The sequence below is a fragment of the Lissotriton helveticus genome, chromosome 11, assembly GCF_964261635.1.
Source record: "Lissotriton helveticus chromosome 11, aLisHel1.1, whole genome shotgun sequence".
NCBI lineage: Eukaryota > Metazoa > Chordata > Amphibia > Caudata > Salamandridae > Lissotriton > Lissotriton helveticus.
In genome coordinates, this window is record NC_136072.1 from 259,485,082 (window position 1) to 259,500,375 (window position 15,294).

The window sequence follows — 15,294 nt, forward strand, 5'->3', positions numbered from 1 at the left end:
ACTACTGATGGAACAGTGGGAGTCGCTGGTCGCCAGTGCAAATCTGGGGGCAGCGGCTCCTTCTGGTCTGTGGTCAGGAAAACGCGGGAAATGGGGAAACAGTTAACAGCAATTAGTTGTAACATAACTAGCAGCGTTTGGGAGGCCCACTTCTCTAAAAATTAATGCCTCACCATCCAAGGAATTGGTAACTTTCACCCCAGAACAGGCGCGTAGTCTACAGATTGATCTCCATGAGGTGAAAATAGCCATAAAAGAGAGCCTTGGCAACAAGGCACCAGGCCCCGATGGATTGCCCATTGATATTATTAAGCATAACCCGGATCTTTGGGCACCAATCCTTCTTAACGTCTTTAACAGCTTGCCAACAGTGCCTATGCCCACTACCTGGGCAACCAGTACTATCGTCCCAATCTTCAAAAAGGGTTATAGGTCGGACCGATCTCCCTTTTGGAAAACACTCTAAACATTTTGGGGCGAGTTATTTATAATAGGGTGCTAGAATGGACTGAAGACATAGACCTATTGGACCCGTGTCAGATGGGATTCAGGAGCAGGGTAGGGATGGTGGAGCAATGTCTGAACCTAAAATTGATAATCGACAAGTACAGCGTTGCTCGATCATCTCCTATTTACCTTGCATTTATGGATCTTTCATCCGCCTTTGATCTAGTAAATAGATCCAAACTCTGGGCTATCCTTTTGAATTATGGACTAGACGAGCCTCTTGTTAACTTCCTGGCCTATCTCCACATGGATCTTAAAGCACAGGTCAGGATTGGGATGGGTGGAGAAGTCTCTGGAGCTATTAACATCGGCAGGGGGGTGAGACAGGGGTGCGTTTTAGCACCCCTGTTGTTCATAATTTACATTAATGGCCTTGCAAGAAGCCTGAAAGAAGTGACTAGTGATGTACCAATAATCCTGGGGCAACCACTACCAGTGTTATTATATGCAGACGATGCAGTGCTTATGGGCCGCACACCAAATGCCCTCCGCTTACTTGTTCAAAGCTTTGTTCAACATATGGAGGGATTAGATCTGCGCGTAAATTTAAAAAAATCTTTTATCATGCCATGTGGCCCCGGGAAACGGAAGTTCAATACCATACATATAGGGACAGATAAACTTGAATCTGTGCCTACATTTCCATACTTAGGTCTGGTTTTCGCTGCGAACGGCTCATGGAGTGGGCATTTGGCCCACGCCATGGGCAAGTTCTCGAAAGCCACCAATTCCATTTTGAGCTTGCCGTGCCCAAAGAAAATAGGCGCCACTAGAGCTATTTTAATTTTTTTTTAGACTACAGTGCCTACCGGTAGCTACATATGGAGCTGAGGTTTGGGCATTGGGAAGAAGCCCAGGTATTCAGCGGGAAGAAAGTAGATTTTGCAGGAAAATACTGGGCGCCCCAATCTCATCTTCTGAATTTATCTGTCATAATGAATTAAACCTCCCCTATGTAAGCGATTTTATCAGATCTAGACCAGCTCTATTCTGGGTTAGGATTTGGAGGAATAACTCAGCCACTCTTACACAAAATATTATAAAGCACTGTTTAAAATGTGACCATCGCATGGTGATTCCATGGCTTTCTGGAGTGTTAAAAACATTGAGCGCCGTGGACAGAGACAGTCTCTTCTCCGACCCTACCAGGATTGAGCCAAAGGATAAAATTGAGGTGAAACAAGCACTGTATGCACTTTATAACTCCGAACGAATGGGAAGAGAATCATCAAAATCAACTGTTGTAAAATACATGGGGAACGAACTATGTAGGCAACCACTCCCGCACTATCTTACTCTACCCATGACCAACTGGGAGAGATCACTCTTGTTCCGCCTAAGAGCGGGTTCTGTGAAATATCTGTTGGCCTTCCCTCTGGGCTATCAACATAGCACAGAATATAACCCATGTCCGTGTGATGGTGTTAGCACACAAGATGATTTGCACTTCCTATTCTTCTGTAAATTGTATCTAAAATATATCAATTGGTTTTTAACCCCATATTTTAGGAAACATAGACCCCTCTTGTTGGGGGAGTCTTATCTATTGTTGGTTTCCCTGGATTCAGATGAATTAATCTTTCGCACTAGCACTTTCTTGAGACTGATAACACGAGTGCGCAAAATGATGGAAAATCCCTGAAATTAGCCTCATTAAAACTGTATTACATTTTTAACCATGTATTTTTGTATAATGTTGTGTTATGTAAATGAATCGTTTTTATGTGGTACTTTTATGAATTTTATGAAATTCGAATAAAGGTCTTTTGAACTGAACTGAAAGAACTGGGTGCTGCATAGCTGTCAAGGTTTCAGATTGCAATGTGTGACATTTTCTTAATTTCAGTGCAATTATGAGTGACATTTCAATGACTACGAGTGACACTTTGTCTTGAGCAAAATCAAGCAATGACAATGAGGGAAACAAAATTCAGAAAGTACACCTATTTGAGCGATGAGATGGTCTTAAGAATCTTTTGTTCAAAGACATGTAGTTAATCTAAATGTACCACATTATAACAAATATAAGCCCATGTCCAACTTGTAGGGGGAAAAGTGATGAGGCGAACGAGATATCACAAGGACCATGGCACTGAGCATCTCAATATAGAATTCATGTGAGTGGGCAGGATTCACGCGCATTAAAAGTATGGTTATACAAATCCCAGTTACGCTCGGTGCTATAGGCTTACAAAGCAAAAACTGGCCCAAACTCCTCATCATGATATGGAACAAGTTGGCAGCTAAAGCAGTAATGTTTGACTAAAGTCAGATGGTTAGTAGCCTAGCACAACCCTTCCTAAAAACAAATTAAACGTTTTTCGATATAGTACCAAATAAAGAAATTCCACTTAAAAATTGCCGTCTTTTTGAGACGCATGAACACTGCAAATACTGACTGTAACCATGTCTACAAAATCCAGAATAAAAGCAAGTCGAAAGCAAGACTGTCCCTACAAACCGGCAGCCGCTGGGATAATCGAACATCATGTGCACTCGTTTTCCTTTCTAAAGTTACCATCTCCTGTTAGGGAGATGTACACTGCACCAAGCTCTTTCTGTTTCCACAGTCGCATGGGGGGAGGCAGGTTAACGACTTCCGTTTGTTTGTGCTGCGGCTGCGTAGGGACAGACAAAGTATGAATATTGATGGGCTATTTTATTTCTTAGTGCGTCGGCTGTTTTGGTAAAAAAAACGCCCCCCTGTGACAAAACCGCCCCCCCCCCCCTTTCCGGCCTACCGGGGATTGCCCGGTATCACCAGTCCGGCCCGATAGTGACAGTGGTTTGGGTTTCAGTAAACATGGTGGCACTATCTACTGTGAAAAGACTGCTATGACCATCAATGTATTCTGTTATGGTGAAAACAATGTTTGTGGTTACAGTAATCCTTCAGCAAGAGGGGTGACTGACCTGCAGCATGATTTTCTGATTCCATGTGGCATAAAGTATTGCTGTGGCCATAACAGTGGCACTTCAGTGTCAGTAATTATTCACGTGCAAAGTGGTGACCGAGTAGCACAGGATGCTGTTGCCATCTGAGGGCCACTGGACTGGACTACATGGCCTAGAACTCCCTGCTGGTGAGGTGTGTGAGGAGGAGCCCAGCTGCACTATTCATAGCTTGCTCACACACTGCATGGGGCTTCGTTTCCGTCTGTGGGCCAATGGACTGAACTATGAGGTCCAGTACTTCCTGCTGGTGAGGGAGGTGAGAGAGCCCCGCTGCCCTATATTGAGTACATTCAAACCTGATTTGTGAGACACTGTTTCCATCTGTGGGTCACTGGACTGGACAACAAAGCTTAAGAGCCCAGTTGGCTATTTCAAGTGCTTTCTCACCTGTTGCACAGGACGTGACAGACATGGCCTGGGCACAGAGAGGGGCCTGTCAGTGCCAGTCAGAGCCCAGAGGAGCCTGGGCTTGGCTAGGTCTGTTGGTTCTTTATGCTGGCCTTGGAAGGAGCAATGGGGAAAGGAAAATTCACCACAATCACTGCCGTAAAACAGGTACTCCGACTAGTGGGGTCTCCAACCAGTAACTCATGAGCTACTGTAGCTCTCCAGCTACCTCCGAGTAGCTCATCTGAGTTCAACCAAATTTATTAGATTAGAAAGCTTTTGCTTGGTTGAATTAATATACATATAACAAAATTGAAATTAGACCACGCCAATAATATTAGTTGCTCTCAATGCGTTTCATTGAATAGAAGTAGCTCTCAGTACAGAAAGGGTTGGAGACCCCTAGGCTTACTTCCGGTCAGAAGCAACTGATAACTTAAAGGGATAATTATTTCTAACGCTAGAATTGAGGCTCCCCATCACTTTATAAACACACAGGCGGACGTACATGAGGTGGTAGTAGCCCCTGCTACTCCTAAAAACTCAAAATCAACAGGGATGACTCAAAGCAGGATTGACCGTGGAGAAACGGGTGGAAATACATGTGCACATAGTGACCCTCTGCCAGTAGTATCCTCATAACCTGTGGCATTTGACAACCCACCCCAAAGAATCCTCTTACATTGAGTGTGTCAGATCCTTAACACCGTTTCACCTAAATGTGTGACCAATGAGAATTGTGGAGGTTCCTTCACAAATAAGGACTTATAAGTCTTACAAAAGGCAGTAACAGATCAACTTCAATGCTTGCAGGGCTTGAGGTGAGGTTCGAAGAACACTTGAATAAGTTTAATTTGTGCCTCACGTTAGTGGAAAAGTCGGTACTTGTTTTGGGGCCATCAAGGACTCACAACACAATTACTGCTGTCGGTGTAAAGAACAGTGAAAGCATTATAAAAGTGAAACCTGGGAGCAGGAAGTATACTTTGGAGGACGAAATGCAGGAAAAGTTAGACTGTAAGAAAAGTCGCCACCTGATACAAGGCTGAAGGCTTTGAGATGCTGTGGGCTCAGCTGGCGGTATCTGGAGTCTTATCTCTGCCACAATTGAATTTTTCACAGGTCTTTAAAATACCATTTACATACCTTTGAACTGGTGAACAAGGCTTTGTTAGTTTTGTTTACTGGTTCCAGTAACCCCTTGGTCCCCACTTCACTATTCCTTACATTTGTATTTCATTTTTACTGTCACAGAATGCATTTAGTCAAAAGGCATCTCACAAGTAGGGATGCCACCTTTTCGATTGAAAAATACTGGCCATTTGTTGGTATTTATATATCTGAAAAGGCCTCACCTTGAAACTAAATAGAGCTGTAAATAAAATGGAATGTAGTTATTTGTAACTTGAGTTTTCTGCATTTGTTTCCATTTGTATAATTAAACGAAACTGTAATTATTAGTCTTGGATCATTAATGCAGCCCTAGAACACATTTAAAAGTGCTTTTTATTTGTATGTGCTGTTTAAAGTGTGCACAGATAAGTGCCAAAATTACCGGCTTTAGGTGATTTTGCTTATTTTTTGTAGTGAGTGGGTGTTACACCTGGCACCATTGATGTGTGTCTCCCTTCCACTTTTTGCTGTTGCCTCCTGTGTCTTTGCTGGTTTAGATGCTTTGGGCACTTTGCCACTACTATACAGTGCCAAAGTGCAAGTGCTCCATATTGTACATTGTTGTATTGGATTAGTGACTCCATGATTGGCTTATTTGATATGTGTCAGACCCTAGTACAGTGCACCATGTGTGTCCAGGGCCTGTGAATCAAATTCTGCTGGTGAGCTTGCAGCACTGGTTGTGCCACCCACAGAAGCAGCTTATCAAATATGGCTCAGGCATGCCATTGCAGAACCTGTGTGCAGTCTGGGACTATCATGTCGACTTGGCAAGAGCACCCACTTGCCAGACCCTAAACCTTCCCTTTTCTACATATTAGTCACCCCTAAGGTAGGCCCAAGGGCAGGGTGCATTGTATGTAAAAAGTAGGACATGCCCTGATGTGTGTTGCCTGTCCTGATAGTGAGTTACAGCCAATTTAGTGTTTCACTAATGCACATCTACCTGTTCCCATAAGCCAGAATGGGAAGTTTGATTATAACATCTTCTAGTCCTAACTGACCCATGAAACAAGGTAGAGATTCGAGTTTAGCATGCCTGAACTCAGAATGTAAAATACATCTTTTAGTGAGGGCGATTTTTGCATTCTGTTTGATAATACCTCTTTTAGAAAGTAGGTATTTTCTTGCCTAACCGTCTAGCATGTCTCTGCTGGGTTTGTGTAGTTCATGTCTGGTTTATGAGTGACAGAGGGCTGGAGAGGGTCTTTGTTCCAGCAGTCTGATGGGTCAGGGCTGGGCTGAATGGGACCTGCATTGAATAGAGTAGGAGACTGAGATTTCCTTTCACTGACCTGAGCCCTCCTAGAATAGAGAGTAGGGGGAGCAGATTTCCTTTCAGCTACCTGGGCCAGGTCTGCTCTCAAACAATGCTGTCTCTACCTCCTGCAAGGAAGCTGCACCAGGGAAGACAGAACTGGTTTTGGCTGGGCACAGGCACCCTCTGCCTTAGAGGACAAAAAATGTTGCAGTATAAATATTGGGGCCCAGACCCCAGAATTCTAGATCACTTCTGGGAATCAAGACAAACCTTTGCCAAGGAGAAGAACCGGAGAAGCTGAAGGAAGAATACTGCCCCTGTGCTGTTTGCTGTTTGGGGTGGCCAGCACTGGATACTTTATTGCCAAGGAAAGAAGGAGAGGAACTTTGTGTGCACTTTTACTATCTTGAGGAAGATCTCCAGGGGTTTGTGACTGAGCTTGCCTCCTGTTCTGAAGTCTCAGGGACACAAATACTTCACCACCAGTTCCTCCTGAATTTCCCTTGCTGGGAATTTTGCCTGCAGTGAGGTGCCTGCTGTTGTTTGGGCCCTCTGAGAGACTGCGTGTCACTGGGAGCTGGAAGCACGACTCAACAAGGAGAAGCATGTCACCACCTCAGCCGTTTACTGTTGCATTACAGACGAAGCGTGTCGCATCACCGGAGAGGCGTCTCGCCGCAGCAGATGTTGCCGTCGCATCACCGGGGAAGCATGTGTCAGGGCCTGTCGTGGCTCAAGAGTCTAGCAAGTTCGCCTCATGGCGGTCATGCGTGCACGCATCGCATCCACATTGTCGCATCGCAGCAAAGACGCCATTTTGACGCATTGCACCGGATCATCGCATCGCGGTGCCATCTTGTCGCATCGCACCGCATCACAGTAAGAAACCAACGTGTCACCTCCTCTCCGGTAAGGAATTGACGCATCACCTCCCCTGCGCTGCAGTAGGGAACCGAAGCATCACCTTCCCTGCGACCCTTTTTATTTGTTTTGCGTGACGCATCCAAGGTACTTTGAGAGTAAAGTGTTGCATTTACCATCTACATTGAACTAAGAAATTTCTACCATTTTAAAGACATTATTTTGATTACAGTATTGTGGATTTTTGTTGTTTGGTCTTGTGTTAAGTCTAGTAAAGATTACCTTTTTTTCTAAACTGGTATGGTGTCCATTTGTAGTGGTTTCACTGGATTACTGTATGTGTTCACAAATGCTTTACACACTGCCTCTGAGATAAGCCTGTCTACTCGTGCCAAACTACCAAGGGGATGAGCAGGGGATATCCAGGAGTGTACTCCCCTTTCTCTGACTAGAAGCAAAGGCCCCTATTTGGTCAAAGGTACCTACCTCTGCCAACTAGAGATCCCCATTTCTAACAGTGGGACATCAAAATACAAGTGGTGCAGGTTGAAATCCGATCAGCTGGCAACCCTAATCAGGAGACTGAACGTTTGTTGCAGGATCAGCACCTTATTTATTTCATCCAACCTCCATCTCTGATTGTTGCCCTAATAGCAATAATTTAACATATCAAACTCTATGCAAGCCATCAATACAATGCAGAGTTACTCCAGATGTCTGTGTATACATCCTGCCTTCAGACAACTTACTCCTCATTCTCATCACTAACCGTTCACTTTCACCCTCACCCTGCGCGCACACTGATCATACTGCACAGACACTGCTTTCAATGCACTAAGGCCATTCACCCGCCTCTACCCTGCACTCACATGTGCACACCACTCACCCTGCACACACCTGACAATCCACTCACTTGTCACTTTCACCACTCACCCTGCACTCATGGAAATCACACTGCATTCAAGCTGCTACCCCACTCTCACATTGTTCCTCCTCCCCTTACCCTGTGCTCAAATGAGCACACCTCTCACATTGCACTCTCAGCGACCACACTACACTCATGCCCCTCAACCATGACCTCATGCATTTCTCCCTCCATGTGCCCTGCGGTCAAATGAGCACACCACTCACCCTGAGCTCAAAGTGATCACACTGCACGCACACCACTCACCATGCACTCATGCTTTTCACCCTGCCCTTGCAAAAGCACACTACGCACCCTACACTCAGGTGACACTTCACTCACCTGTCACTCTCACTGCTCACTTTGCAAACAGGCACATCTCTCCCCATGTATTCATTCCTCCCAGTCTATATTTTCACCCTCACCCAAACTCTTATGTAGCACCACTCACCCTGCAGTCGCACCACTCACCCTGCAGTCACTCCTCTCACCCTACTCGCACACTGTCACATTGCTCACTGTGCACGCTCACTGTGTACTCACATAGGCACAAGGGTCACTCACACAGCTCCCCAGTCCCTCACATATTCACTTTCAAGGACACATCACTCACACCATGGATACAAGGACAGCACTCACCCTGTAGTCCCATGACTCACCCTGCACATCCTCCACTCGCATTGCAATTACACAAAATAACCTCTCAGCCTGCACTACAGGCACTCTGTTCATCCTGCCTGCACAAAGGGGCAGTAGTGTGCCGAAACCTATAGGACCACACCACTCCATCTGCACTAACTCCTCTCACCGTGCACTCACCAATCACACTCGCTGCTCATCTTGCCCAACACACATGCACACCACTCACGCTGCATTTTCACCACTCACACCATTCTGCACGCACTCCTCTCACCCAACACTCACATTGACCCTCCTCTCACATTGCATTCATGCAGCTCACCGGACACATTGGCACATTTTCAACCTACACTCATGCTGCACTCACTCACACTATTCACCATCACCCAACAATTACATGAGCACACCTATTACTCTGCATAAATAAAAATTACATAACTCTTGTGAATTTACACATTTCTACAAAAGCCCCCAAGGAATATCTGCTCTTTCTATGGTACTAGATGCCTACTTAATTCCATCTTCAACAACGGGGCTGGTGCAAGAGAGGAGAGTGGACTGAATGTGGAAAGGCACAAGGAGAGAGACTAGGGATGAGGCTGTGGGGAATGGTGCTGGATTGTGGATCATGTGACTCCTTTAGCCATTCCTAGCTTTCCATTCACCACAATGCTTTATTCCGGGACACAGTTTTTTTTACAATGGCAAGAAGGCTTTAAAAACATTGGTGTGCCCACAGTGGCCAGCATGTGTTGAACCTCCACATTTGATGCCAACAGGACAGAGAAAACCTAATCTCTTTTACCAATAGGTGTTACATATGCCCCACTAACTGGCATGTTAGAAGGTGTAGTGGATATGGGGGATACAGTTGGCAAAGCTAGTTGACGCTAGGGGTAAAAAGTTGGCTAAGTCAGTTAACACTAGTTTGAGTGTCCTATATTGAAATGTGGCGGACCTACAAAACAAATTAAACATTGAATTGGTTACTTTCACTGAAAGATATTAATGCTATGTTTTCAAGACCTATGGTCATTAGAACCACTCCATATTATTGGTTATGACATTCCACATGTCAGCAATTAAGGCAAATTCAGGTAGAGCCAAAGAAGGTATGGCTATTTATATTTCTAATGCAAAACAACAGTTGATGGACAGAATGCAGAACAATGTCATTTATTCGCCCCAGTACAGGGATCTGGGCCTAAATCCATCGTTCTTTTGCACTCCGCTCCACCCCAGTTCAGACATGGCCATATGCAAATCAGCCTTGACCCTGTGCCTCATGGGAACAGTCCAGCCCGAACTGCCAAGCTAAGTCTTTCCTGGACTGGAATCAAGCATCCTAGGACCGGTTTCTGGCTATCAGCTGTCTTCAGCCAGGATAGCTTGACTCCAGTGGTGTGGAGAGCATGGGACTCACGTCTGAGCATACCCATCCCACTCGGGGTGACAAATGCAAAACAACAGTTGATGGACAGAGCAAAATAACGATGGATTAAACCCAGATCTGTGACTGGGGGTGAATGTTTTGCCATTGTGCAACATTCCGTCCACCATCTTGTGTATTTTGCTGTTCACCCTATGTGGGAAGGGTATGCCCAGACGTGGGTCCCGTGCTCACTAAGCCACTGGAGTCAAGCTATCCTTGCTGAAGACGGCTGATAGCCAGAAACCGGTCCTAGGATGCTTGATTTCGGTCCAGTAAAGACATGGCCTGGCAGTTTGGTCTGCACTGTTCCCATGAAGCACAGGGTCAAGACTGATTTGCATATGGCCATGTCTAAACTGGGGTGGCTTGGTGAGCAAAATAACGATGGATTAAACCCAGATCTGTGACTGGGGGTGAATGTTTTGCCATTGTGCAACATTCCGTTCATCATCTTGTGTTTTGCTATTTATATTTCTACCCTAGTAAATCAAAGTGTGTAGAAATAATGGGCTGGTGACCCACATTACTAAATGTTGGGCTTTAAGAACACCAGGGGTCGTATTATAACGGGCATTTGCGCCTGTTTTGGGCTCCGCCCGGGCACTTTGGTATTACAGAAGGGGCACAAGATGTGCTTGTGGCTCCTTCTGTAATACAAATAGTGCTGGCACATAAAGCTCCAGCGCTACCTTCAGGGGGCGTTCTCTCATTTGCATGGAGGCGTGACAGCGCTGTATTGAAGACTTGGGTGCAGAAGCAATAAACTCTCAGGCGGTGTATGAACAGTATATGGAAACGTGATTAAACACAAGTTCTTAAACTAATTTTGTGTTTGCCAATGATGTAAGTATACCTACAGTCTCAATTTTAAAGACACTTACAGCTAGTGAAGTACGAAGTATTTTTGAATATATACTAGTGTCTGATAATCTGAGATTCTATATCCATAATTTTAAACTTTGTGGACATTGATTTAGTGACCTCCATCTACAAAATTTGCATATTGATTCTTCTGTGTGGGAAGCCCAGAGTATGTGCTGTAAAGATACCAGATTATCAAGGTTGTTGGCAGAAATGCCCCATGAATAAATGGGACTGGGTGAACCCAGATATCTTCTTAGCAAAATTAATGAAGGAAAACAAAATGTAGGTTAATGTTTCACTAGATGAGATTGCCGGCAACATGAGAATTAAATGATTCTTGATTCCAATCTCGAAATATATAAAAGATGTACCCACTAAGCCTTCTAGCAGAAGGATCATAAAGGTTTGACCACAAATGCAGGAAGGGTCATGTGAGACTTGAAGCTGCACTGAAAAAATATAATCGATTACAGAGTGAGATTGTGGCAGCCAGTAAGGCCTAGGATAACCTGGCCTTCTGGCAAGTGATGAATCACCCAATGTAAAGAGATAAGGGAGGTCCCTCACTTGAAGTAGCTATCTCGGCCCATGAATGGATTGCTCATTTTTGTAGTGCATATGCAATTGAAAATACGGTTGAGAAGATCAATAGCAAGGAGGGGGGAATCATATAATCCCCTTCCTTTCTAGTGCAGATTATGCACTGTTTATGCCAACCATGCAAGAGGTAATTTACGCAACTAATAAATGTCTCAATTCAAAAGCTGCAGACCCAATGGGGTCCCTGCAGATCTTTTTCAGGCCAGTGTTGAATTCTGACGTCCACAATTATTATATGTTCCGAAGACAACGTGTAGAATGAAAACCTGAATACTGGTCTCACAGTCCTTAGTATCTTTAAGAAACCACAGTCGTACTGACTTGATTTCTTTGTTTTGTAATGACCTGTGGGTCACCTACCCCCAGAAATGGATACCTTAGTATAGGTGTTGATTTGAAACCTGCACATAACTTCTCATACTTGGGGGTAATATTTAATTCTGCTCTCACCTGGAAACAGCAAGTTAATATGAGCAATGAACAATTCAGAAGAGGGGAAAAGTGGATCTATGATAAGAGTAAGGACGAGTCTCTAATTTTTGAGCAAATGTACATGGCGTCACTTAACCTTATTACAGTCTCTTTTAACGCAGAGGGGTGTACCAAGTGGCTGAGGCAAAGGGATGACTAGGTCCAGTAACACACACGTCCGTATAGGAATACATTCTTTAACATGTTTATGACGTCATAACACACATTTTATGCTTCTGTTGCTTCTTGTTTTCCCAGGTAAAATCCCTTGATGAGTCCCAAGATGTTGGAAGGATTTCCAAGCAGTGGAGTGGATTTGTAAAGGAGGCATTCACAGATGCAGACAACTTCGGGATCCAATTCCCTATGGACCTTGATGTGAAAATAAAAGCTGCGCTACTTGGTGCCTGTTTCCTAATAGTAAGTTTTTCAGGAGTAACTGTTACATGCTTATGGTGCAACCGACTTACAAGAGTATTTCTGGTGGGATTCAGAGCAAGGACCACCATATCTGAGGTATCCCTGTGCAGGATGTACAGTTTCCCTTATCTCAGGAGGATCGTAACCTCAGGGTCGTTTTCTGATAACAGCCTCTAGTTTGATGTTAAAATTCTGCTTACCCTCTCAAAAAGGATCCACTGGTATCTGACTATGCTGGTGAGTGCACAATCACACATGAGCTCTGGTGTTTGAGAAATTTTTCACACAGAACAAACTTTCCCTAGAGTTAAAGGATATTCATGATTAGCCTTTATTAATCAACCAGCAGCATCTTGATGAATATTGTAACCCAAACAATAAATGCATGGCTTTGTAAATTGTCTCAAGAGCATCTCCGTCAGGTATTTCTAACCACTCCGGTCTTGTGGATATTTCACTTGATACCATTCCTTCAGTCATTCCTGACACCATCTTTTTTTCACTGCTGGCTTCCATAGTGCAGGCAATAAGGAATGTTAATGTCCAGCCCTACACCTAGTGATGTATTCAGCAGAGGGTGAGGTGGTAAACGGGTGGCAACACCACAGCTCCAAACTTTTTTTTATCAGAAGCTGCCCCTCTCTTTTTCTTCACTTTCTAATTCGGGTGGGGGGTATTGCATAAGGAGGCAAAGCATTTCTGAAGATTTGGGAGCTGGTATCTATGGAAAACACCGTTTTGAAGCCCTGAACCCTCCTACAACAGCTGGAGCCCACAAATTGAGCATTCTGATTGGCTGGATTGCTCCAAGGATTCAAAAAAGGCAGCTAACTCACTTTATGACCTAAAGCTAAAGACATTTTTTATTTTAGTAATCATTCAATCTGACATCTGATCTTCTAAATTAGCAAATCTCAAAGAATGACTGACTTCAACTTTGAATGTTTAAAATCTATATTTCAGGTCCACAAAATTAATTTTTTTTGTCTTTTTTTTCTTTTTTAGGATTTCATGTTTTTTGAGCACAAGCAAGATAATAATTGACAGCCGGACACTTCAGATTGACAGCTTTAACTGGCTAATATAAATGATTGTTATATAATTCTCAAAATGGATTGCATATATTTTACATAAGACAGTCGACATATATATTTTTCTTGAAGCAGAGTCATAACTGTGTTTATTATGCAGAGATTTCACATCAGCTTTGTTATTGAGCTGAATTTTAACTACTGCACATGCTCCAATTTATTACATTTGTTTGTGGATAGGGTGGGAACAGAGTTTAATGTGTGCCGGAGCTTAATGTGTGCCGGTGATTGCCGGGGCTCTGCACCGGTACTTCTGTTTCAACACCAACACTTGTTTCTAACAATCTACCACATGGTGGCACTGCTTGTTTATTTTTTAGCACAGCACTTATGCTGGTTGTTTAAAAAGTCAACCAGGCCATTCTTACATTTTTGGTGACATGGAATATTCCAAACTCACGTTTTTTGGACTTGGGTGGTTATCGGGGGAACAGTGGCGCTGCCATTTGGCAGCGCTGGATGGGGTGTGTAAGTTGCAGCAGTCTCCTAGGAAATACCTTGGGTCTTTGACAATTAAGCCCTGGGTGGAGTGAGGGAGGATAGTGAGGGAGAAAGAGTTATACGTCTGTCATTGTGATGGATCTGATAATAGCAGATATTCTGCAAGATAGGAGACACATTTTATTTTTTGTACTGTATTTATACTTCTGCAGTGGTGCAGGACATACTGTGACTGCTAGTGCTACGGCTGGGTCTGGCATGCCTTTTAAGTACACCGTGAGTTGAAGAAAACGAATTCTCATTTGTGTGGGCATCAACAACATATTACTGTTTGATGCAGAATTAGAAAGCATGTTAAGTATTGCATATAAATTGTATGTTTTAATCTGCAAGGATTTCAAGTACCACAAAAATCCTATTCATTCATAGGAGGCTACTGAGCAATATGTAGGATATTTGCATCTGTTGAGTTTCAATTAGGTTTAATGTGTGCCATAACAAAGAGTCACATTAGGTTTTAATGATTGTCGTACATGCACACTGGAAAATGTTTTTGGGTCGATTTCAGTGTTTGATTTTAAATATTTTGGCACTTAAAATGTTTGATTAGTAGGAATAAAATTGGCAATATGCAAACTAACTATGTAATTTGACAAATGGCTTTTAACTCATTTTTACCAGTCCTGTGCATTCATTGTCTATTTCAAAGTCTCAATAATGGCACAATTGTGCGGATACCAAGGCTGGTTACAGGTAGCCTGTACATGCACATGTAAATGAACCAATCCACGGTCGACGTACAGCAACAATGTAATTTTTAATATTGAAGTACTTTTTAGTGTCACAATAAATGTTGTACCTCTACTTCAATAATGTCTTCCCGTTATTTATTCGTGATTTTGTTGTCTTTTTATTGAAATGGTTTTTGATCAATAATAAACCAGGAGGTGGGGCATATACAGAGCGTTAAAAACTCAAACATCACATGACCATAAAATGCTAAACCAACAAGAACCTTGATATCCGTGAAATATGGAAGGGGTCTAATCGGCCTCTCACTAAATTCCGTAGGGAGGTCCCATCATTTTGCCCTGCACCACTGGGCCAAACTTATAAGTCTGCAGAAAAAACAGCCTCACAGATGCATAGAGAAGGCAGGGATGTTAAACAAAACCAGTTAAATGTTTATCCCCGTAACATGTCATTTTAGTTTGCGAACTAGCTTTAAGTACAATCCTCTGACAATTCTAAGCACCCAGAGTATTCTGACATTTACAATAAAAAATAA

The 15,294-nt window shown here is 43.5% G+C and overlaps 1 protein-coding gene across 1 annotated transcript in view; it reads left to right on the forward strand.

Annotated features, from left to right (window-relative positions):
• LOC144791739 (phospholipid scramblase 1-like) overlaps positions 1–14,881 on the forward strand; it is a 188,966-nt gene extending 174,085 nt beyond the window's left edge. The window contains exons 5-6 of the mRNA XM_078666507.1: positions 12,313–12,474; positions 13,480–14,881. Coding sequence (XP_078522633.1) covers positions 12,313–12,474; positions 13,480–13,518 — 201 coding nt within the window. The 3' untranslated portion in view covers positions 13,519–14,881. The remainder of the gene's footprint in view (positions 1–12,312; positions 12,475–13,479) is intronic.
• The last annotated feature ends 413 nt before the right edge of the window (positions 14,882–15,294 follow it).